General features: G+C 61.7%; 2 protein-coding genes across 8 annotated transcripts in view; one reads left to right on the top strand and one right to left on the bottom strand.

Moving 5' to 3' along the window:
- The first annotated feature begins 7 nt into the window (after positions 1-7).
- LLGL1 (LLGL1, scribble cell polarity complex component) lies at positions 8-17,124 on the top strand. 3 transcript variants are annotated; one of them, XM_006103847.3, is made up of 23 exons: positions 8-158; positions 3,687-3,784; positions 5,746-5,827; positions 5,917-6,047; positions 6,849-7,007; positions 7,083-7,245; positions 7,325-7,460; positions 7,800-7,854; positions 8,012-8,166; positions 8,240-8,463; positions 8,664-8,731; positions 9,726-9,879; positions 9,953-10,057; positions 10,587-10,879; positions 11,536-11,683; positions 11,901-12,054; positions 13,653-13,948; positions 14,444-14,708; positions 14,917-15,031; positions 15,233-15,345; positions 15,538-15,658; positions 15,802-15,881; positions 16,592-17,124. In XM_006103847.3, the coding sequence occupies exons 1-22, from the start codon at positions 78-80 to the stop codon at positions 15,878-15,880; spliced, it is 3,195 nt and encodes a 1,064-aa protein (XP_006103909.1). In that variant the 5' UTR covers positions 8-77; the 3' UTR covers position 15,881; positions 16,592-17,124. The 3 variants fall into 3 exon arrangements, 2 of the variants coding, with proteins under 2 accessions (XP_006103909.1, XP_023600840.1); XM_023745072.1 differs by having other exon boundaries at positions 8,033-8,166; XR_002826513.1 differs by having other exon boundaries at positions 18-158; positions 15,538-15,663.
- FLII (FLII, actin remodeling protein) overlaps positions 17,085-21,228 on the bottom strand; it is a 12,168-nt gene continuing 8,024 nt past the window's right edge. For 4 of the 5 annotated variants that reach the window (XM_023745068.1, XM_014446202.2, XM_014446206.2 and 1 more), the window contains 13 exons: positions 21,048-21,219; positions 20,408-20,512; positions 20,133-20,324; positions 19,603-19,791; positions 19,156-19,295; positions 18,845-19,079; positions 18,527-18,681; positions 18,381-18,441; positions 18,151-18,279; positions 17,965-18,071; positions 17,768-17,873; positions 17,599-17,664; positions 17,085-17,516 (listed from right to left, as the gene is read on the bottom strand). In XM_023745068.1, coding sequence (XP_023600836.1) covers positions 17,382-17,516; positions 17,599-17,664; positions 17,768-17,873; positions 17,965-18,071; positions 18,151-18,279; positions 18,381-18,441; positions 18,527-18,681; positions 18,845-19,079; positions 19,156-19,295; positions 19,603-19,791; positions 20,133-20,324; positions 20,408-20,512; positions 21,048-21,219 — 1,792 coding nt within the window. In that variant the 3' untranslated portion in view covers positions 17,085-17,381. The remainder of the gene's footprint in view (positions 17,517-17,598; positions 17,665-17,767; positions 17,874-17,964; positions 18,072-18,150; positions 18,280-18,380; positions 18,442-18,526; positions 18,682-18,844; positions 19,080-19,155; positions 19,296-19,602; positions 19,792-20,132; positions 20,325-20,407; positions 20,513-21,047; positions 21,220-21,228) is intronic. The other variant, XM_023745069.1, reaches the window with a different exon arrangement.

Raw genomic sequence — 21,228 nt, forward strand, 5'->3', positions numbered from 1 at the left:
AGGACCCGCGGGGCCGTGCGGCGCATCCTGCGGCGGCTGCGGCGGCGGCGGGCGCGGCGGCGGCGGAGGGACGCAAGATGATGAAGTTTCGGTTCCGGCGGCAGGGCGCGGACCCGCAGCGCGAGAAGCTCAAGCAGGAGCTCTTCGCCTTCCACAAGGTGCGGCGCTGGGGCCCGGGCTGGGCGGGAGGGTGCGGGCCAGGGCCGGGGGCCCGGGCGCCGCAGCCACGTCGGGCCGCGGGGAGGGAGCGCCCGGCGGGAGCGCGGCGGGCCGGGCGCTCGCGGAGGCCGCCCTCGCCTCCGCCCCAGCTCCGACGTCTCCGGGGCTGCGGGTCTCCGCCGACTTCCCGGTCCGCTCTCCGGGGCTGCGGGCCGCCCCGGCCCCTCTCCCAGGTCTCGGCGTCGCTGCCCGCCCTCCGGCTTGACCGCCCCCCCCCCGAGCTCAACCTCTGCCCGCGCGTCTGGGGCGGGGGTTCCCCGCCTCGGTCCCCGTGTGTCGTCTCCGCGGGTCTCCTCTCCGCTTCCCATCATCTCGCGCCTGTTTCTCTGCCTCTCCGAGCGGTGCCGTCCTCTTCCACTGCCTCTCCATCCTGCGGGCTTCCCGAATTCTCACTTTGTCTCTCGCTCATTCCATCTTTCTGTCCCTCTTCGGAGGCTCCCCACATCCCTGTCCGCCTTCGGGGCAGCCCAGGTGGAGCGGGAGGGGCGAGGAGAGGAGGCAGATGGGGAGGGTGAGGGTTGGGGAATCCCTCCATGTCCCTCCCCTCCCTCACCCAGGGCTCCCGACCCTGCCCTGCCCGGCGGGGTGGGGGCTCCAGGGGAGATGCCTGGCTGTGTACCCCCCTGCGCTTGAGGTTGTGGGGCCTCAGTTTCCCTGGACATGGAGCTCCCTTCTCCCTGCTGGACCTCCTGTGCCACTGAGCCCTGCAGCCTAGCGGGGGATGGAGGGCCGCCCCCTGTCTTCCGCCCCCACCGCCCTCTGCCTGGGTGGCCCGAGCCCCGGCTATGTCCGGCTGACCCCCCCCCCCCCCGCCCCCCGCCCCCGAGGAGTTCTAGCCCAGAGCCCTCTGCTGCACAGGCCCGAGGCTCCGGGGAGCTGAGCTGTTATCCCCGGCGCCCAGGTGAGAAAATGGAGCCTCGGAGTCACAGGTAGAACTGGGTCACTTCGTCCTTCTCCCTATTGGTAGGGATTTGACTTTAGCTTTGAGGGCTGCTGTGGTCCAAGAAGAGACTCTGGTCCAGGAGGAAGCTCTGGGCCGGCTAGACCTGGAGTGGCCAGGCACCAGGGCGTTTCCCGGGGCAGGCAGGGCTTCTGAGGTGGGGGGGCTGCCAGGACCCTCAGACTTTCCAGGAACCTGCCAGAAGCCTGCAGGCCCAGGGGGAAGGCGCTGCCAGGTCCCCCTTCTGTGCCGAGCCCCTGGGAGGTGAGAGAAGAATGACAGTGCCCCTGGGGGCAGGCACTGAGCTAAGGTGTCACTTCCTCAGCCAGTGAGTTGGGTGTGAAGTGGGGACATGGAACAGATGGTGGCAGGCTAGGAGGCTCGCCCCCCTGGCTGGTCCTGTTTGGCAAAAGGGGAGGGCTCCCCGCTAAGCAGAGTGAGGACCCGTTCTGAGTGGGCAGCAGTGGTAGGAGGGAGGTGGTCTTGGGCAAGGGGCTGGCTCCCCAGAGGGGGTGGTAAGTGATCACTAGAGAATAGATGCCAAAAATACAATAAGAGCGATTAGACCCAGGTTCTCTAGTGGGATTGGGGGGACAGGCGCAGACATCCACTTTGGACTCAGTCTTGGGTCCACATCCCAGCCCTGTCTACGTGTTGCCTGTGGGAGGTGTGTCCACTCTGTCCCCTGACACTGAGCTCTGACTGTGTGAGTTCTAGGTGCTGAGGACAAAAGGGACAAATACCTCTTCATTCAGGGGGCTGATGTCGTAGTGGAGGAGATAGTGAAAAGCCAAAACAAAAGAGCAAAATATGCAGCAGTTTGGATGGTGCCAGTACTATGGATTGAAAAAAGGTAGGGTGAGGGCCTGGAGCCCGTGAGCAGGGGTGGCTGCTGTAGCCAGGATGGCTTAGGGGCCCCGAGTGCTGGGGAGTGCTGGATAAAGCACATTCCCAGGTAGAGGGATAGTAGATGCAAAGGCCCTGAGGCAGGAACCTGCCTAGTAAATTGGAGGAGATCAAAAGGCCACTGGGCCTAGAATTAAGTGAGGGGAAGAGAGTGGGAGGAGGAAGACAAGTCCAGATGTGAGGACTTACCGTCTCCAGGTAGCTGGGAACCCTGGGGTGGGAGGGTTCCTGAGCAGAGGGGGGACTGGCCAGTCAGGTCCAGCATTGGCATAGCAGTGCTGGTGGGAAAGGGAAGTTGCCCCCCACCCTCAGCCAAATGGGCACCTGTGTCTTCCAGTGGACTCCCTGTCCCCCAGTGCTCAAATGGGAAACTGAGGCTTGAAGAGTGCTGTGACTAGCCCAAGGCCAGCATCCGGAGGGTTCAGTCCCTGCTTGGATGGGCTGAGGCGGGAGGGAGGCTGAGGCAAGAGGCCTGGGGACCCGGGTTTCTTTTATTTTCCTTTCTTTTCTCTTTCCTTTCTCTCTCTTTCTCTCTCTCTCTCTCTCTCTCTCTCTCTCTCTCTCTCTCTCTCTCTCTTTCTCTCAACATCAATGTGGTAGAGAAACATTGATCAGTTGCCTCCCATACGTACCCAAACTGGGTATCAAACCCTTAACTTCGTTGTGTGCCCTGACCAGGAAAGGAACCTGCAACATTTTGGTGTATGGGACAACGCTCCAACCAACTGAGCCACCTGTCCAGGCAATCACGGTTTCTTAAAAAATGAGTGTCTTGCTGAGGCAGTGATCAAGAGGTATCTGTGGCCCACAGGTGGTATCCCACATTGGTGCTGAGGACATGGGGTTGGGGTATAGACATTCCAGGCAGAGGCCCCAGCTAGGCCTCGGGGGATGAGTATGAGCTTTTTGGGTGGGTCGGCGACGAGGGAAAGCCCAAGTTGGGCTGGAGAAGCTGGGACCAGTGTACGTTGGGACTGGCCCTGCCAGGAGCAGAGGACCAGGTGGAAGCCATTCCATTAATACCAACAGTGCACAGGCCCTCTTCACACCATCCCTGCCACAGAGGCGGTGGGGACCTTGTTGCTCAGTTTCCAGCTGGGGAACCCAAGTCTGGGAGGTGGGTGACACCTTCAGGGCCTGTGCAGGTAGCTCCTCTGTCTCTGACTCTGGGGTTGGGGAGATTGTCACGAGCCTCTGCCCAGATGACCTTGGGGGTTGGCCTCTGACCTCCACGTGGGGCCCGTGTTTGGGAAGTACCATGGACTTCACGGGGGACCGAGACAGCATGGTGCCTCACCAAGCTTCAGTCCGTGCCTCTAGGAATAAGGGCGGAGCCCCTGGGGCAGAGGCCTACTTCTGAGCCTTGTGCTTCCTGCCTGTTGTCAGAGCCCTGCACACAGTGGGATGGACACAAATGCCGAGGGACGGGGGCTTGGCTCAGCCCCTCCGTACCCACTGGAGGCATGATTGCCCATTTCGCAGTGAGGCTGCAGACACAGCACAGGGATCCAGCTGGAGTCCTGGTGCACAGCAGCAGCAGAGCCTGGGGCTGCCTTGGGGCGGGCCTCTGGGTGGGCCAGGGCAGCTGTGCCTGTGCAAGTGTCCTCCCCTCCCCCCGCAGACCGTGGAGCATGGCTTCCCCAACCAGCCCAGCGCCCTGGCCTTCGACCCCGAGCTTCGCATCATGGCCATTGGCACCAGGTCTGGGGCCGTCAAGATGTATCCTTTGCGGGGCACAGTCTTCGGGGCTGTGAGGACCACCTGCTTGTAGCTACCTATGCGCTGGCTCTGGGCAGGCCCCAGCCTGGGAGGCTGTGGAAGGTATCTGGACCTGGTGGAGGCTGGTGCAGCTTCTGCCCTCAGATCCCTCCTCATGGAGATAATGCGGGGGTGGGGGGCACCGCTTGCAGTGACCACAGCTGTCCCTCACTGCATTTCAGCCAGCCAGTTACCTAGGCGACCCTGCTATTCATTGTCCCAGCAACTGTAACAAGGGTGGCTGGGCCAGGGGGCTGGCCTATCTTGATACCTGTCAAGGTTGGTGGGTGGGCCAGGGTCACATAAGTGGGTCTTTCCCTGGTGACCGGCTACACATGTGTACCAATGTGAGACACGTGTCCAGCCGAGGGGCTGGGGGCAGTGCCAGGCTCGGCATGGTGAGCGCAGCTCGGCCCCCACCTGGATGCTGGCGGTTGCACAATGGGCTGTGTGTGCCGCACAAAGCGGGCATTTTCCCTGTCAGCCCGGGTGGGTGGGGGCAAGCAGACAGCTGGATGCCTTCTTGCCTGGTGCGGAGCATCGCACTTCCACTGCCTGAAGTGAAGCCCTCCCTCCCTCCGGGAAACGGAGATGCAGACTGTCTGGCACCTGCTTGGTGTGAGGTGCCCACCTCCACCCCTCCCCATGTGACCCTCTGGGTCTCAGCGTCCTCATCAGGGACATTGGGCGGCACAGAATGAGTAAATGCCTGTAAAGGGGAGGGGAGGCGTGGGCGTCTGGACCTGCAGTTGGTGAGTTTGCCTACACTAGGGGGTGTGGCTGGGCCGGATGCTCCCCCAGCACCATCCCCATCCACTTCCTGCCTGCTGCTCCCAGCCCTCGAGGTGCTGTCCTGCCCCACGTGCTGTGCTCCGCAGGTGGTGTCGCATGGTGCCCCGTGTCAGGCGTCTGTTAGCCTCTGGTGCTGGCCCTCCTTGTGTCCTGGTCTGTCTTGGGCGCCGGTTTCTCATCCTCACAAAGAACCTGTGGAACGTCTAGGAGAGCCTCAGAGGAGGCCAGAGCTCTCCCCAATCCCTCCTTCCTGCCCCAAACCACCCCTGGGCTGGGAAACTGAGGCTTGAGAAGAAGGCCTTCCACACAGAGGCGCCCCTCCCCCTGTCTCCTTGGTGACTCTGGTTCCTGCCCAGCACTCCTGCCCCCTCTTTTGTCCCCTCTTCTGTGTGCTTCCAGCTCCTGCAGGGAATCCTAGCTCCAGCTCCAAGCAACGGCTTGGCTCCTGCATTGTCCCCAGGCAACGCTGCTGACCTCTCCCTTGCCCTCCCTCCGGGGCCCCCGGGGCCCTGCCTGTTCACTGTCAAACCTGGAGTTGCTGAGACTCTGGTACTGATGCCAGGCACTGGAAGCAGGTCACCCAACCTCTTCAAGCCTCTGAGTGCTGGTTTGTGAAGGGACAGGCCTTGGCCTCTCCCCTCTCTCGGGTGGGGGCCGCTGCCTGCCTGCCCCAGAGGGAGGTTGGTTTCCTTGCCTGTGGCTGGAATGGGGCCTGGAGCTGTGGGAAGAAGCAGCTTTCCTGCCCGAGCCTGGCCTGGCCTCGCTGCCTGTGGGGCCAGCTCTCGTGCACACGGACACGTGAGGCTGATGGAGAGTGGGCCGCGTGTGCTGAGCATGTTTTATTCTCACGTGCCCTGGGTCAGCCCTGTGAGGTGGGAGCCACTACCCGTTTTATAGCTAAAGATGTGAAGGTTGTACCACAGCAGGACTTGCAGGAGCTGAGTGGAGCCTGCCTTCTGAGCTTGAGGATGACTTGGGGGTGCAGGACAGTGTTTCTTCAGGGAGGGGCCCACCTGGACTTTGGAGGGCTCCTGGATTGGCAGGCCTGGCTGGGAGCTATCAGAATGGCCCTGGAGGAGGAGGAGGCTGGGTGTCTCTGCCTGTTTCTGCCCTTGACCTGTTGCCCTTAGCTATGGCGCACCTGGTGTGGAATTCACAGGCCTGCACCGGGAAATGGCCACAGTCACCCAGATGCACTTCTTGCCTGGCCAGGTGAGCCTCTGCCCCCGCTGGCTGGCTTGTGAACCCTGGGACCCCCTCCCAGTCCTACCGCCCAGTCTTGGTCTCTGCACACCCCCTAGGGCCGCCTCCTGACCCTGCTGGATGACAGCAGCCTGCATCTCTGGGAGATCGTCCACCATAATGGCTGTGCCCACCTGGAGGAAGCACTCAGCTTTCAACTGCCCAGTCGACTGGGCTTTGACGGTGCCAGGTACTGGTGGGCTTGGCCGGGGGCCAGCCGCTAGGCTTGGGGAGCCAGCCTTGCGAAGGCATGGTGGGGACGAGAAACTGGTGAGGGCTGGGTTTAGGGTGGCAGGGGATGTTGAGCTTAGCCTGGGTCCCAGAGGCAGCGTTTGGACCCCTCGTCACTGAGCAGTGCTCCAGGGGCTTGGCGGGTGTTAGAAGAGAAGCTGCGGCTGAGCCTGAGGTGAGCAGGTGGGGTTTGTGCTGCTGCACCAGAGGAGCAGGATGGGAGGTGCACTGAGCCCCAGACTTGCGCACCCGATGGTGGCCTTGCGCTCCCTGCAGTGGCGGAGTGGCGGAGTGGCGGGTGTGGGGCAGGTCCAAGCTGAGCTCCCATCAGCACAGATCCCCTGGTGTCTCTAGTTGAGGCTGGGATGACAGGCCATAGTGTGTACAGGTGAAAGGGTAAGCTTGGGGGAAGGAGGGTCCTGCCAGGCCGTGCTGTGTGCTGTGTGCGGTGCTGACAGGATGCTCCAGGGGGCAGCGGAGGAGCCTGGCTCCTGCCTTGCCCTCCTGGTGGTGGGAGGGACTTGGGAGCCCATCTCCGAGACCAGAGGTCCCAGCTGACATGCTGACTTCCTGATGAATAATTGAGCGAGTTAATTATGATGCCACCACTGTTGCCTTCCCAGTTCACCAGCCCACTGGATAGTCAGGTCCCAGTGAGTGCAGAGGGGCCACAATGCTCTAACAGTAGCAGCTCATTAGCACCCTCTGCACTCCTCAGCAGGAGCCCACACCCGCCCCCACCTCCCTCTGTCTCCCATAGTGGCCCGCCCACCCTTGCCCACGTCACAGTGATCCTGCTTGTGGCTGCTGGCAACATGGCAGCCCTGGGCACTGAAGGTGGCAGCGTCTTCTTCCTGGATGTTTCCACCTTGATGCTGATTGAGGGTCAGACCCTTGGCCCTGAGGAGGTTCTGCGAAGGTGAGAGGCAGGCGGGCTTCCCACACCCACTGCCTGGGCAGCTCTCCTGCTGGCTCACCTGGGCTTCCTCTGCAGTTTGCCAGACGACTACCGGTGCGGGAAGGCGCTGGGCCCCGTGGAGTCCCTGCAGGGACACCTGCGGGACCCCACCAGGATCCTCATTGGCTACAGCCGGGGCCTGCTGGTCATCTGGAACCAGGCAGCACAGTGTGTGGACCGCGTCTTCCTGGGGAACCAGGTTGGTGTGGGAGACTGTGTCCATAGCCGGGGCCCTCTGCTGTGGCTGCCTTGTTCATGCCCACCTGCTCTGCCCACAGCAGCTGGAGAGCCTGTGTTGGGAGCGCAGTGGCAGCACGCTGGTCAGCTCACACAGCGATGGCAGCTATGCCATCTGGTCTGCGGACACTGGCAGCTCTCCAGTAATGCAACCTACCATGGCCACCATGCCCTACGGTGAGTGCTGGGCAGGCTGAGGGCAGCCCTGCCGCCTAAGCACAGGGCTTTGACGGGTGGTCGATCCCAAGCTCAGGCACTCGTGGCCGCCTCTGCTTTGTGGGGGCATCCAGGAGGACTTTTGGAAGGTGGCCGCGCCATGCCAAATGTGCAAAGGCGAGCCCCCCCTCCCACTGTGGGGTATACTGTTAGGGGCAGTGGGCCTTCCCCCCTGGAAGGCAGGAAGCAGCCATGAAGCAGGAGTGATGTGGGCAGGATGGGAGAAGGGGTAAGAAATGCGACCTGAGGCTCTTCAGGTCCTGGCAAGCAAATGAGCCTGACACTGTCCCATCCCTCCAGGCCCCTTTCCCTGCAAAGCCATCAATAAGATTCTGTGGCGAAACTGTGCATCTGGGTAGGTGGGGAGCTGGGTCCAGGTGTGGGTCGGGGGCTGCATCTGGCTGGGGTGGAGGTTGGGCTCAGGTCTCAGGGTTGTCCTGTGATGCTCTCTCTGGATTGGGCAGTGTGTGCTCCCGACCCAGGTGGCTCACAGGGACCCCACCCCTGTATAGGGGCCACTTTATCATCTTTAGCGGCGGCATGCCCCGTGCCAGCTATGGTGACCGCCACTGTGTGAGTGTGCTCCGGGCAGACACTCTGGTGACACTGGACTTCACCTCCCGCATCATTGACTTCTTCACGGTGCACAGCATGCGACCAGAGGATGGTGTGTTGCCCTCCCCCACCCGGTACTCGGCACTGCCTGTGGCCGTGCTCCTCACCCTGCCCCTGTCCCACAGAGTTCGATGAGCCCCAGGCCCTGGCTGTGCTGCTCGAAGAAGAGCTGGTGGTGCTGGACCTGCAAATGCCCGGCTGGCCGGTGGTGCCTGCTCCATACCTGGCCCCATTGCACTCGTCCGCCATCACCTGCTCGGCCCACGTGGCCAATGTCCCTGCCAAGCTGTGGGCCCGCATCGTGAGCGCTGGGGAACAGCAGAGTGCCCAGCCTGCCTCCAGTGCCTCGGTGTGTGCCTGCACCTTGTGCGCCCAGCCTTGTGGGGGGAGGGTGTTCCCTGTGGAAGTGCAGCCCAGATGCAAAGCTGGAGGTGGAATGTGCCAGGTGTACCTTGGGGACTCGGAAGCAGTTTGGGTCCTGGGTGTCAGCCCAGGGTAAAAGGGAGAAGAATTTGTCCTGACCTCACTGATACCTTCGCCCTCTCCCAGAGCTGGCCCATCACCGGGGGCCGGAACCTGGCCCAGGAACCATCTCAACGAGGGCTGCTGCTGACTGGGTAGGGCAGACCTAGCCCCTTGGCCAAGCACAGTTGTGACGTGTATGTGTGTGTATGTGGGCGCGTGGGGCCGGGCACAGCCCATGCAGGTGCAGGAGAGCCCAGCCTAGACGAGGCGGGTACTGACCTGCCCAGTGACTCAGGCCTGGCCCCTGGTGGGACCGGGTTCCCCCTTCAGGAGGGTGGGTTGGGATCGTAGCTTTCTTAGACCCTGGTTCAAGCCCCTCCCTGCCCTGTCTTTTGGCCTGGAACTGAACTCTGCCCACCTAGCCTGCCCCGGGACCGGGAATCTGGGCTGGCCTGTGCCGGGCTGCCCGGGCCCCGTGCTGAAGAGCCTGGCCTGGGCCCGGCGGGTGCTGACGTGCCCAGTGACTCAGGGCCTGACTTCCTGCCCTGCCCCTGCTGCCTGCCTGTGCTGGGATCTGGGGGCCCTGGCTCTGCCTCCCTCTCCTGCTTGGAAACGGTTAACCGTGGCTTTCAGGGCTGCTGGGGCTTCCCGTCCAGCCCCACACGCCTGCTCCTCATGCCAGGGCTTCCCGCCTGAGGCCACACCCAGATTGGCCTGCTCCTCCCTCCCTTCCTCTCCCTGCTTTCTGCTGGCCTCCCAGTCTTCCTGCTGCTACCTCGGGCCCAGCTGACCCCTCTGCTCTGTGACCTGCTAACTCCGGATCCCTTTTGCTGGGTGACCCAGTGAGGACAGAACCCCTGAGTCCTCTGCTCCCTGGATTTCCCCTCTTCCACTTCCTGCTCGTCACACTGGTGATTGTTTCTACACCTCTCACCCTGTTTGAAGGGCCCAGGTGCGTGTGGCCTGGCATATAGTCGGCACTCAGTATGTCTTTGCCTAATCAGTAGGTGCTTCCTATTTGCTGTATACAGTAGGCGTTTGGGCAGTGTTTGGCTTGTGCAGTAGGTGCTCAATGATGGCCCCGGGATGAGTGGATGGAGGAATGGGCGGAGGCCCGGCCTGGGCCTGATGGCTTCCTCCCTGCAGCCACGAGGACGGCACTGTGCGGTTCTGGGACGCCTCTGGCGTGGCGCTGCGGCCGCTCTACAAGCTGAGCACAGCTGGCCTCTTCCAGACCGACTGTGAGCACGCCGACAGCCTGGCCCAGGCCCCCGAGGACGACTGGCCGCCCTTCCGCAAGGTGGGCCCCTCCCCCAACCCCAGGAGCCTGGTCCTGGCTCTGCCCTGTGTCATCACTCCAACCCACTCCCCAGGTGGGCTGCTTTGACCCCTACAGTGATGACCCCCGACTTGGGGTGCAGAAGGTGGCACTCTGCAAGTATACAGCACAGATGGTGGTGGCCGGCACTGCAGGCCAGGTGAGCCTGAGAGGTCCTCCGGGCTGGGGTTCTGGAGGGATTGTTGGAAGAGGTGTGCCTGAACTGGAGGGTCTGGCCCAGAGGTGGGAATGGGGCCCCAGGTGGGGTGAGGCCAGCCAGGGAGGTGGGCCTGTTGTTGGGGCTTTAAGTCCAAGCTCTGGCTGTAGGGCACCTGGAGGCTTAGGGCCAGGGCTGGAGCACAGATGTTAGATGAACCCTGGGAGGGCAGGGACCAGCAGTCTGTTCAGTGCTATTCTTCCAGCGCTCAGAGTATCCAGAAAGTGCTCAATGTATGCCTTAGGCGTGGTGGTGGTGGGGTACTTTGCTCTAGCAGGGCAGGGACCAGTGGGTCTTGGTCACCACTGTGTTCCTCAGTGCAGGCCCTAGTGTACAGTAGGCATTCAGTAAGTGCTTATTCAGTGGATAAATGAGACAATCCCAGGACCTGACAGTGACTTTGCAGGCTCCAGTGGGGCATGGTGGCCCATCCTCTATGCTGACCCCTCCCCTGCCCTGCCTGCGGGCTCAGGTGCTGGTGCTGGAGCTCAGTGACATGCCATCAGAGCAGGCGGTCAGCATGGCCAGTGTGGACCTCCTCCAGGACCGAGAGGGCTTCACGTGGAAGGGCCATGAGCGGCTGAGCCCGCGCACGGGGCCCTTGCCCTGGCCAGCCGGCTTCCAGCCCCGAGTGCTGGTTCAGTGTCTGCCGCCAGCCGCCGTCACCGCTGTCACGCTGCACACGGAGTGGAGCCTCGTGGCCTTTGGCACCAGTCATGGCTTTGGTCTCTTCGACTACCAGCGCAAGAGCCCTGTGCTGGCCAGGTGTGTGGGTGTGGGCCTAGAGCCTGGGGAGGGGTCTGCATGTCCACCTGGCCCCAGCGCCAGGGGACCTCTGGTGTCTCCCCACTCCCAGCTAGGCCTCAGGTTCCTGTAAGGCAGTGGTTCTCAACCTTCCTAATGCCGCGGCCCTTTAATACAGTTCCTCATGTTGTGGTGACCCCCAACCATAAAATTATTTTCATTGCTACTTCATAACTGTAATTTTGCTACTGTTATGAATCGTAATGTAAAATATCTGATATGCAGGATGTCTTTTCATTGTTACAAATTGAACATAATTAAAGCATAGTGATTAATCACAAAAACAATATGCAATTATATATGTGTTTTCCGATGGTCTTAGGCGACCCCTGTGAAAGGGTCGTTCGACCCCCAAAGGGGTCTCGACCCACAGGTTGAGAACCGCTGCTGTAAGGCTTGTGGTGAAGGTGGCTCTAGCGCTTTTGGCAACTTCGACCTTATGTGAAGTGCTGCTGGTAGAGTGCTGAGCCCACCAGATGCTGGGTCGGCAGGGCAGCAGGGTGGGGTTTGGGCTTCCTGACCTGGGACCATTAATGCCTGGCCCCCGGGCCAACAGGAGCACGGAGGCTGCTCCAGGAGGCTGCTCTGTAGCCCAACGGGTGCCTGTCTGCCCCCAGGTGCACGCTTCACCCCAATGACTCCCTGGCGATGGAGGGGCCGCTCTCCCGGGTGAAGTCGCTCAAGAAGTCTCTGCGCCAGTCTTTCCGGCGCATCCGTAAAAGCCGAGTCTCGGGCAAGAAACGGGTTGTTAATACCAACAGCAAGGTGAGCTGGGGCCAGCCTGCCAGGAAGCACCCCCCGAGGCTGCAGTGTAGACTTGGAGCCAGGCCTGGCCCTGGCCGGGGCCCTGTGTCTGCTCCCCTATTGCCCACCCTCAGTAGCCCTCAGCCCTGGGTGATCAGGGGAGCTGGGGAGGGTGATGGGAAGTGGGTGCTGGGCTCTGAGGGAGATGACAGTGTCCTGGAGCCCCACGCTCCCCCAGTTGCAGGAGGCCAACGCACAGCTGGCAGAGCAGGCCTGCCCCCACGACGTGGAGATGACCCCCGTGCAGCGCCGCATCGAGCCCCGCTCAGCCGATGACTCCCTCTCGGGCGTGGTGCGCTGCCTCTACTTTGCCGACACGTTTCTCCGAGATGGTGAGGCCAGGAGAGGGTTTTTAGCTCAGATTCTCCAGGGTTTGGAGAAACAAAGCAGGCCTCTGTTGGCCATCCAGGAAATGGGCAGCGGGGCAGGGGTGGGACAGCCTCTCCCAGGGGGTGGGAGAGCATTACTGGTGCCTCCAGGCTGCACTGGCAGCAAGGTGCCGGGCCAGCCACACAGTTCCCCTGGGATTTCCGCTGGCACGGGGTTGTGGAGGGAGCTACAGGACCTCAGACCTGAGAGCTCAGGATTTGGGGGTAGAGTGTGAGGTGGGTGAGTGTGGGGAGACTGCCGCACGGCCTGTCAGTAGTGAGGGGAGGGATCCGCAAGGAGCTGTGCTGTCTGCCTTGCTAAGGAGCTGGCTTTGACCCCAAGTGGTTGGAGCCCTGAGCGCGTCCTGCAGAGAAATGCGGTCGTCAGGTTTATTGAGTAATTCATCGGTTGATTTCCAACTCACATAATTGGGACTTTGACCCCTACACAAAACCAGAGAGTAGTCACCCCGTGTCCCACCTGGCGCTGCTGCCACTGCACTGTGTCGCTTACCTTTTTGCTGGAGTGTTTTAACTGAAACCCAGCGTGAGTACTTGAGTTCGTGTCTAACAGATGTGACCTACAGTTGTGGTGCCCGCATTGCACCCCATGGAGCTGATACTGATCCCGGAGTCTCTGTCTCCATTCATCTTAAAAGTGCCTTGTATGGCTGGTGCTGGGTCAGCCCCCAGCCTGCACGGGGCATTTAGTGGTGTGTCTTTTAGTCTCTGGGTGAGCAAGGCCCCTTCTGGTGTTGCTTATTTGCTGAGGGTCCTTTATCCGTGGATTTTCCCCACTGTTTGGACGTGGCATCCCCGTGGGTCTCTACCAGTCACTGTAAAAAGGCCCTTGGGGCTCAGTTCCTGGCTGGCTGGGGGTTGGGGTGTCAGCTGTGTGAGTGGCTCACTACCTTGTTGCTGGGGTTCGGCTCCCCTGATGCTTGTTGCTGAGGTCACCGTGCCTCCAGGGCGTGAAGCCAGGACTGCTCGGGCCCACCTTGGCTCCTGGGTTTTTAGCTCAGATTCTCCACTAAAGGGTCTTCCCCAGAGGTTCAGCTCACACAGGGCGAGGGGCGAGATGGTCCCCTCTCGTTTCAGCCCAGGCCTGGGACTTGGTGTCTGACTGCTGCATGGACACACTGAAGGGGTGGGGGTGAATCGGGTGCTTTTGGGACCCTGATGCACCTTTGGGGTGAGGACCCTATTCTGAGTGTGTTGCCAGGGCTGGTGAGGGGATGTGGGGCTTGGAGAGAGCTGGGGCTTTGTGATGGGGCGGCACTGCTGAGAGGGGGCAGAGGGTGCAGTGCGTGGGTTTGGGAGGTCAGGGTCCAGTTTGTGTGCCATTGACATCTCCGTGAAGATGGCTCTTTAGGGGAGTTGTGTCCGAGGCTCGGATTGTGGTCAGCAGTTTAAAGAGGGTGCCCAAGGCCACAAGGCTGGCTGAGGTCACCCCGAAGAAGTGGGGCAGGAGAGACCCAGCCCTGGGTCCCAGTGTCAGGAGAGGAGGGGAGGGATCTGTTGTGTATGGGCTGATCCCTGCCTCACAGCCTGTTGCCCCACAGCGGCCCACCACGGACCCACCATGTGGGCAGGCACCAACTCAGGCTCTGTGTTTGCCTACGCACTGGAGGTGCCAGTGGCAGTGGCAGGCAGCGAGAAGCGGCCCGAGCGAGCGGTGGAGGCTGTGCTGGGCAAGGAGGTGCAGCTAATGCATCGTGCGCCTGTGGTGGCCATTGCTGTGTTGGATGGGCGTGGCCGCCCACTGCCTGAGCCCTTCGAGGCCTCTCAGGACCTGGCCCAGGCCCCGGACATGCAGGGTGGCCATGCAGTGCTCATCGCGTCTGAGGAGCAGTTCAAGGTGAGCTGCTGCAGATACCTCCAGGCTCCTGCCTCCTAGATACCACTGGACCCCCTAGAACTCCTGCCTTGCCTATTCCCTACCTGCTGAGCCCCCGCAGGACCCCACGCAGCTAGCAGAGGTGCTCCTGCAGAACCCCGAGGACTTCCTCAGCTTGTATGCCTGCAGGACCCTCCTACCTCACTGGGTCCCCCACCAGAACCCCTTGACCCACTCCTCTGGGCTCTGGCAGGAGGTCATGGTTTGGGGACATACCAACCATCTAACCCTTACAACCCAGCGTGACTGGTTTTGCCAGGCTCTGTGGGCGGGGCCCTGGGAGGCTCTAGGAGCAGTGTGGAGCCGGGTCAGGTCTGAGGGCAGCTCCAGGGTGGGTGTTCAGGCAGGGTTGCTAGTGGCCAGGGGCATGGGCCTGTGTGGCAGGCTGGGCTCTGCGTAGGGCTCGGGGCGTGGACTGGACCAGGCTGTGCTCACTGGCCATCTGCCCGCTGCCAGGTGTTCACACTACCCAAGGTGAGCGCCAAGACCAAGTTCAAGCTGACAGCCCATGAGGGCTGTCGTGTGCGCAAGGTGGCACTGGCCACATTCGCCAGCGTGGCCTGTGAGGACTATGCCGAGACCTGCCTGGCCTGCCTCACCAACCTGGGTGACGTGCACGTCTTCTCGGTGCCGGGCCTGAGGCCCCAGGTGCATTACTCCTGCATCCGGAAGGAGGACATCAGCGGCATCGCCTCCTGTGTCTTCACGCGCCACGGCCAGGGTGAGGCGAAGGCTTTCTGGGGCAAGGGGCCCAAGCGGGTCCAGGAGTGTTCCCGAGAGCGTCAGCAGAGGGGGTATCCAGTGTGGGCACAGCGCCGGCCAGGGTGCGGGAGGGCTAGTCAGCACGTGCGGGCAGAGACCAGCTGCGGGGCTGAGGGTGGGAACATCTCCTGACTTCTCTCTTGGCTCCTTCTCTCCCACCCACCCAGGTTTTTACCTGATTTCCCCATCGGAGTTTGAACGCTTCTCCCTAAGTGCCCGGAACATCACAGAGCCACTCTGTTCTCTGGACATCAGCTGGTCCCATGGTGCTGCCCATGCCAGGTACATGGAGGGGGTAGCCCCTGGCCCGGGAGGCCTTTGATCGAGGCTGCTGTCGTCCCCACCCCCAGATTCTGCATGGAGCAAGGGTGGCCCTCCCTGGTGTCTCTCTAGTCCCAGGTCTCAGGAATGGGACGACAGGGGTTTGGTCCTTTGAGCCTTGAGGGGCCTCCCTGTGACCCCATCATGGCCCTGTCTCTGCAGCTACAGACTCCAAGAGTCACCCAAGCTGAGCCAGGCTAACGGGACCCCCGGCATCCTCCTGGCGCCACAGAGCCGTGATGGAAGCCCTAATCCTGTGCACAGCAAAAGAGCTGGTGAGGGGCTGGGCATGAAACGGGTGGCAGGACCCCAGCCAGACAGACATAGGGAGGCTTCTGCGGGAGGCACAGCTGGAATCCTGGGGAGGGTGTGCCAGGCTAGAGCGGGGCAGGGGGTTTAACACGTCCTACTACGGCTGCAGAGGGTCCCAGGGGTCCTAACAGAGGCCCGCCGTTTCCTCCCTGCAGACACCCCAGAGCGGCCTGAGGCCATGCTCTCGCCCATGTCCATTGACTCGGCCATCAGTGCTGACACCACTCTGGACACAACGGGGGACATCACGGTGGAGGATGTGAAGGATTTCCTGGGGTGAGGTGGGCGGGCAGGATCCACAGGAGGGCTGCCTTGGCTCCCCAGCCTCCCTCCCCGCCTCAGCCAACCTAGTGTCCCAGCCAGGCATGCAGGAGCGAGGGGGCCTCACCCCAAGTCCTGATCACCGCCCCTTTCCCCAGCTCTTCGGAGGAGGCTGCGAAGAATCTGAGGAACCTGGTGGAAGATGAGGCTCGAGCCTGTGCCATCCTGATTAAATGAGGTGCTGCAAGTGTGGGCCACTCTGGCTGTCCTGGGTTCTTGGCCTCAACCCCAGGGGCCCCGCCTGGCTTCCCATCTGAGAGCCCAGGCCCCTGATGCCAGTGCTCCGAAGCCTGCTGCTCTCCAGGCTGTCCCTCAGGGCTTCGGGGCCGCACAGATGTGATCTTCACTGTTTCGTATTAAAGAAACAGAGCCAGCCTGTCAGCCCCTGGGTGTCCTAGGTTGTGTTCGGAACAAGAGGTGGTGGCAGCTTTGGGCTCAGGAGGTTTGGCCAGCCCCTTTCAGCAGCTGAGATCACCCAGGCACAAGGCGGGGCCCCGTGGGGTGAGCCCGAATGGGGCCTGGCCTGAGACTGGCCACCACTCCAGCCTCAGTGTGGCCCTGTCCACATTTGGGGTCCATAAGTCTTCCCATCCTATTTGCTACCTAGAGCCCCCCCCCACACACACACACACACACACCCACACCCACAATCAGGTACAGACCCCAGCTCTCTGTTTCTTGCTGGGGACACCCCTGGCCACAGTGGGCTGAAGTACGCAACGCTGAGGCCTGGCCAGCCTCTTCAAGCAGTTACTGCTGGGTCCTTGCCCCCGGGGTGGGGCGGCCCTTTGCCTGCCTGGAGGATCCTGAGAGGTGGCAGCCAAGGAGCCAGGTTGTCTGCCCCTTTGGCCTCCCTGGACCTCTGCTGACCCTTCTCTTCCTCTCCAGGAAGGCCAGGACTACCTGCCACCACTGCCTTGCTTGGAGCTGGGATCCAGGATCTGTGTCCCCTCCCAGCCCTTCGCGGACGACACCTGCTCACCTGTGGGCCCCGGGGTGTGGGCCTGGAACTCGGGTGGACTCGGACTGGCCTCTCCTACAGGCAATACCTGGAAGCCAGGTGCCACAAGGAAGGACACACACCATCCTTTCCCCCTCCTTTTGCAAAGAATATTTTTCTAATGCCTGGACTGGACAGTGCTGGGCTGGACACTCATTTCTAAAACTATTTTGGTACTGTTCCTGGGCTAGCATGTCCCCCTCTTCCCACCCTGTACGTGTGTTTGTGTGAGAGAGAGACACTGGGCGCTCCCTTGGCACCCAGGATGGGGGCCCAGTCAGGTATGTGTATGTGGGGGTCAGAATGGTTTCCCTGTAGATTGTACCTTGGGGGTTTTCTGTAATTTTAACATTAGCACTGTTTTAATATGAAAAATGCTGATTTTTAATATTGAAAATAAAAGCATTTAATATCTCTTAAAGGGCAACCATGTCTCCTTTATCCCTAGCAGGGAAGGGGGTGTCACATATGAGCTCACACCGAGGGGTCTCATTTCCCATCAGGGCTGCCCCCTTGGTGCCACTTGGGCTGTGCTGCGGGGGGCTGTGGCACTGGGCATGACATAGCAGGGCTGCCCCCTGACACAGCCCCTGGCTAGGTGGTGGGTGAAGAGGCCCTTGCTCTCCTCACCCTGAGCTTGGGGCTTCCACAGGGGCACTGCAGGGGGTGGCAGTTGCTCTAGGCCAGGGCCTTCCGGAAGGTGCTCCAGGCATGGAAGCAGCGAGTAAAGGCATGCTGCTCGTTGCCCTTGCGGACCAGGCGCAGGCGGCGGGGATGCTCGTGCTCTTTGGCGCGCATGTGCTGGATGTACACCTGGGGAGCGGACATGCATGAGTCTTGGGCAGGCCTTCCAGACCGTTCCGGCCAGCCGCAGCCCTCCCTCCGCCCAGCTCACCTGGCAGGCCTTCAGACTCAGCTTGATCTCCACCTGGCTTGTCTGGGTCCCCACCCACATATAGACCTGTGGGCATGACGGGAGGTGGTCAGGGGGGGGACCTGGGCTCAGGATTCCCACTGACAAATGGGTGGGCTCCTTGAACAGGCAGGGTCCACAGGGGCCTCACCTCTTGGCCATTGTCTAACAACATGATGTCATCATCTGCCAGGTCATCTTGGCAAAAGTCAGAACATTTCTCAGTCACTGCGAAGTAACCCTTCTCATTGGAGCACCTGGGGGTCAAGGGTCAGGCAGAGCGTCAGGGTCATGAGCAGCAGTCCCCGGCCGCAGGAGGTAGCGGGGGAGGGCCTGGCCCAGCCTCACCGGAAGAGCCGGGTGTGCTTCATGTACTCCGCATCGTCGTCATAAGGCTTCTGTGTGCCTAGGCCCACCCAGAAGAAGTTCTCGGGCTCCTCGCCTTCGCTGATGACCTGTGGGTAAGAGGCTGGCTCAGCACGGGGTCCCTGTCCGCCCTCACTGGCCTATCTGGCCACTGCCTGCCCTGGTCACCTGCTTGCTGTAGGAGGCCTCAAACATGGTGTTCAGTATATCCTCCGCCAACTTGGCCTCATCCGGGTCGGACGCCCGGCCCACCCACGCGTACACGATGCCCTGGTTGTCCTCACTCTCAAAGGGAACCTGGGGAGTGTGCAGAGGGTTCAGGTCAGGCCCACCCTGCAGCCCCCACACCCTGCAGCCCCCACCCGGACCCACAGTCCTGGTGGCTCCCACAGCCGCACCTTGAGAATGAAGCAGAACTCGGAGTTGAGGAGGCTGGAGTCGGTGTTTATCTGGATGCACCTGGGCACGGGGGGAGGGAGGTCAGCAAGGGGTCGGTAGCTCACTGAGCCCACCTGCCCATCTGTGCCCCTCCCCAGCCAGGCACCGGGTACAGAGGGCACTGCCGTTGGTTCGAATCTGGTAGAGGCTGGGCTGCAGGGCACCCTGAGCTGCCTTCCTCCGGCCCCGGTGGATGATGAACTTCCTCTTGAAATGGGACAGGAACTTGGGGTTCTCCTGCTGCTGCGTCATGCGCACCACCTGGGTGTATGCAAGTGTCAGGGGCAACTCCGTGGAACCCCCCTACCCTTCATGGGCCAAGCCTTCTCTGGGTCTGAGTCCCACTCCCACAGACGCCCCCCCCCCGCCCCCCGCCCGGGCTATGGGGGTGTGGCATTGCGCCGTAGGGGCCCGGCAGGCGCACCTCCAGCTTGCCAGGGAAAAGACTTTCGAACTTCTTCTGCAGGCTGAAGGTGAAGGTGAGCCAGCCCATGTTGGAGGCTTCCCGGCCCTGCCAGAAGTACACGATGCACTGGAAATCCTCCTCGGGCTGCTTGTCCACCTCAGCCACTGCCTCCTCGCCTTCTTTGCCCTCGGCCCCAGCCTTCTCCTCTTTCTCTTCCTTCTCCTCCTCCTCGTACTCCACAGGGACCCAGTACCTGCAGGGTCAGAGGGCAGTGAGCAGGGGCCCAGGGCAGGGAGGGGTTGGGCCAGGGAGGCGCTCGGGGACAGCACCTGCAGAGGAAGACGTAGCAATCCTGCGTGTAGAAGTGGCCGAACTCCTCCTCAGGCAGCCGAGCGAACTTCTTACCCTCCAGCACGAAGCCCTCCATGCCGTCCAGGTCCTCGTTCCACTCCTCCATCAGCTGCTCAGCCTGCATGTGACACCCCACCCCCTGCTGGTGGGCCTCTGGAGTTGGCCCTCCTCCCTGGGCAGGGACCTGCACAGAGCCTCCTCCCAGAACCCAGGGCAGGCTGCATCCCATTCAGCTAGGGCCAAGTCCACCCCGCCCCGCCCCATCACCCAGGCCCCGCCCCGTCCTATTACCCTAGGCCCCGCCCCATCACCCAGGCCCCGCCCCCTTCCTATTACCCTAGGCCCCTCCCCATCACCCAGGCCCCGCCCCACGTTCTATTACCCTAGGCCCCGCCCCAACCCATCACCGTAGGCCCCGACCCCACCTCTGCTAGCGCCATGGGCGGCTGCCTTGGCAGGAAGAGTGCAGTGAGGTCAGCCTTCATCTCATCTTTCTTCTCAGCGTCACGCTTCACCTTCCCGGCAAGTCCCTGGCCCTGCAACACGGACTCTGCGTTGCGTGTGTAATCCACCGTCAACACGTCATCCCAATTCTTAAACTTGGCTTTGAACACCTGCCAAGGGGAGAAAACACGAGTGAGGGTCAGCAGTTAAGGCTGGGGTGGAAGTAGATGGGGTGAGGCTCGGTTGGCGGACATGGGGGTGTGAGGGTGGGGTCTAGAAACCAGAAGTGGGAGGGGCAGGTCACGGAGGGATGGAGCCCAAGAAAAGGGGGTCTAGGAAGCCGGAGTGAGAGGGGCATGGAGGGGCGGGGCCTGGCAGCAGCACAGAAGCGGTGGGCTTGGCTCAGCTCTGCGGGGCAGTAGCTGATTCAGAGGGTCTGGGCTTTGACGGATCCACAGACTCCTGGGGAGGAGCCTGTGGTGTGGCTCGCACAGTCGGCCCGCACTGCTACCTGTGCTTCAGTGCCCTCGAGGCTGCGGCTGACCGTGGCATAACGTGGTCGGTGCAGCATCCCGCACAGCTCCTGGCCAAGCTTGAGGGCGGCGGCTCGCACAAGGCGTGGGGACTTGCGGCCGAGCCAGATGAACACGTCGGACCAACAGTCCAGGATGTACACGCAGCGCGTGTCCAGCAAGCTCTGCAGCTGCAGGGCCAGAGGCTGGGGTCAACCAGTGCTGGGCTAAAGGGGAAGGTCCTGCCTCCTCGCCTCCTCCCTGTGCGTCTCACCAGCCGCATGCCCGGCATCAGTTCCACCTTGGGCGGCTTCTTATGTTCCACTGACAGCTTGTAGTTGATCTGGGGCAGCTCCAGGTAGCCCAGGCCCAGGCCCACCTAGCAGGAGGAAAGGCCAGCGCTGTAGGGGCAGGGTCTGGGACACAAGCCCCACCACAAGTCCTGATTTGGAGCCTGGCCCTGCCTACTGTGTGCACTCAGGTCTGCTGCCGGCTCCTCTCTGGGCCTTAGTTTCTTCCCTCCACTCCAAGGTCATTGTAAGGGCATCCTATCAGTGGAAGGACTTGTAAATGGTACTTTTCCTGCCTACTCTCTCCAGAACTTACTATTTTTTCTAATTTTCTAACTTGTCCTTTTTCTGCTCACAACACCCCAGAATTAAGGCAGGTTCTCAGGCCTAGCACCCAGGCACTCTCAGCCTCCCTCTCTGCAGCTCCTTCCAGCAAACACGGCCTAACACTATGCTAATGGCCTGACTCAGAGCCAGCCTCCAGACCTTTGCTCAGGGCGATTCTGTCCAGAAGGTGGCACCCTCGACACCAAAGTCCAGATGAAGACCAGTCACCACGGAGTCCGTGGCCCATCCCCCACCTGACCCCTGGTGGAGTCAGGCCCGCCCTACAGCCCCGCTCACCTTATACAGCTTGGGCTGCGGCGGCCAGAAGTCATCAGGCACGTGCTGTTTGATCTCAGAGGGCTCACCCCCTAGTGCCTCCCAGAACTCTGGGGGCTCCTGGCCCTGCACCAGCAGCGTGATCTCTGCCTTCCCTTTCCGCTCGTTCTTGTTAATTTTTTCTGCAAAAAGCCTGAGGACA

Source organism: Myotis lucifugus, unplaced genomic scaffold, assembly GCF_000147115.1.
Source record: "Myotis lucifugus unplaced genomic scaffold, Myoluc2.0 scaffold_513, whole genome shotgun sequence".
Taxonomy (NCBI): domain Eukaryota; kingdom Metazoa; phylum Chordata; class Mammalia; order Chiroptera; family Vespertilionidae; genus Myotis; species Myotis lucifugus.

Bases quoted from the DNA above. Each gene is read 5' to 3' on its own strand.
- LLGL1 (XM_006103847.3), top strand. From the start codon at position 78: ATGATGAAGTTTCGGTTCCGGCGGCAGGGCGCGGACCCGCAGCGCGAG. The intron at 3,785-5,745 runs GTATCCTTTGCG...TGTTGCCCTTAG, and splicing joins AGGTCTGGGGCCGTCAAGAT to CTATGGCGCACCTGGTGTGG. The intron at 8,464-8,663 runs GTGTGTGCCTGC...GCCCTCTCCCAG, and splicing joins AGCCTGCCTCCAGTGCCTCG to AGCTGGCCCATCACCGGGGG.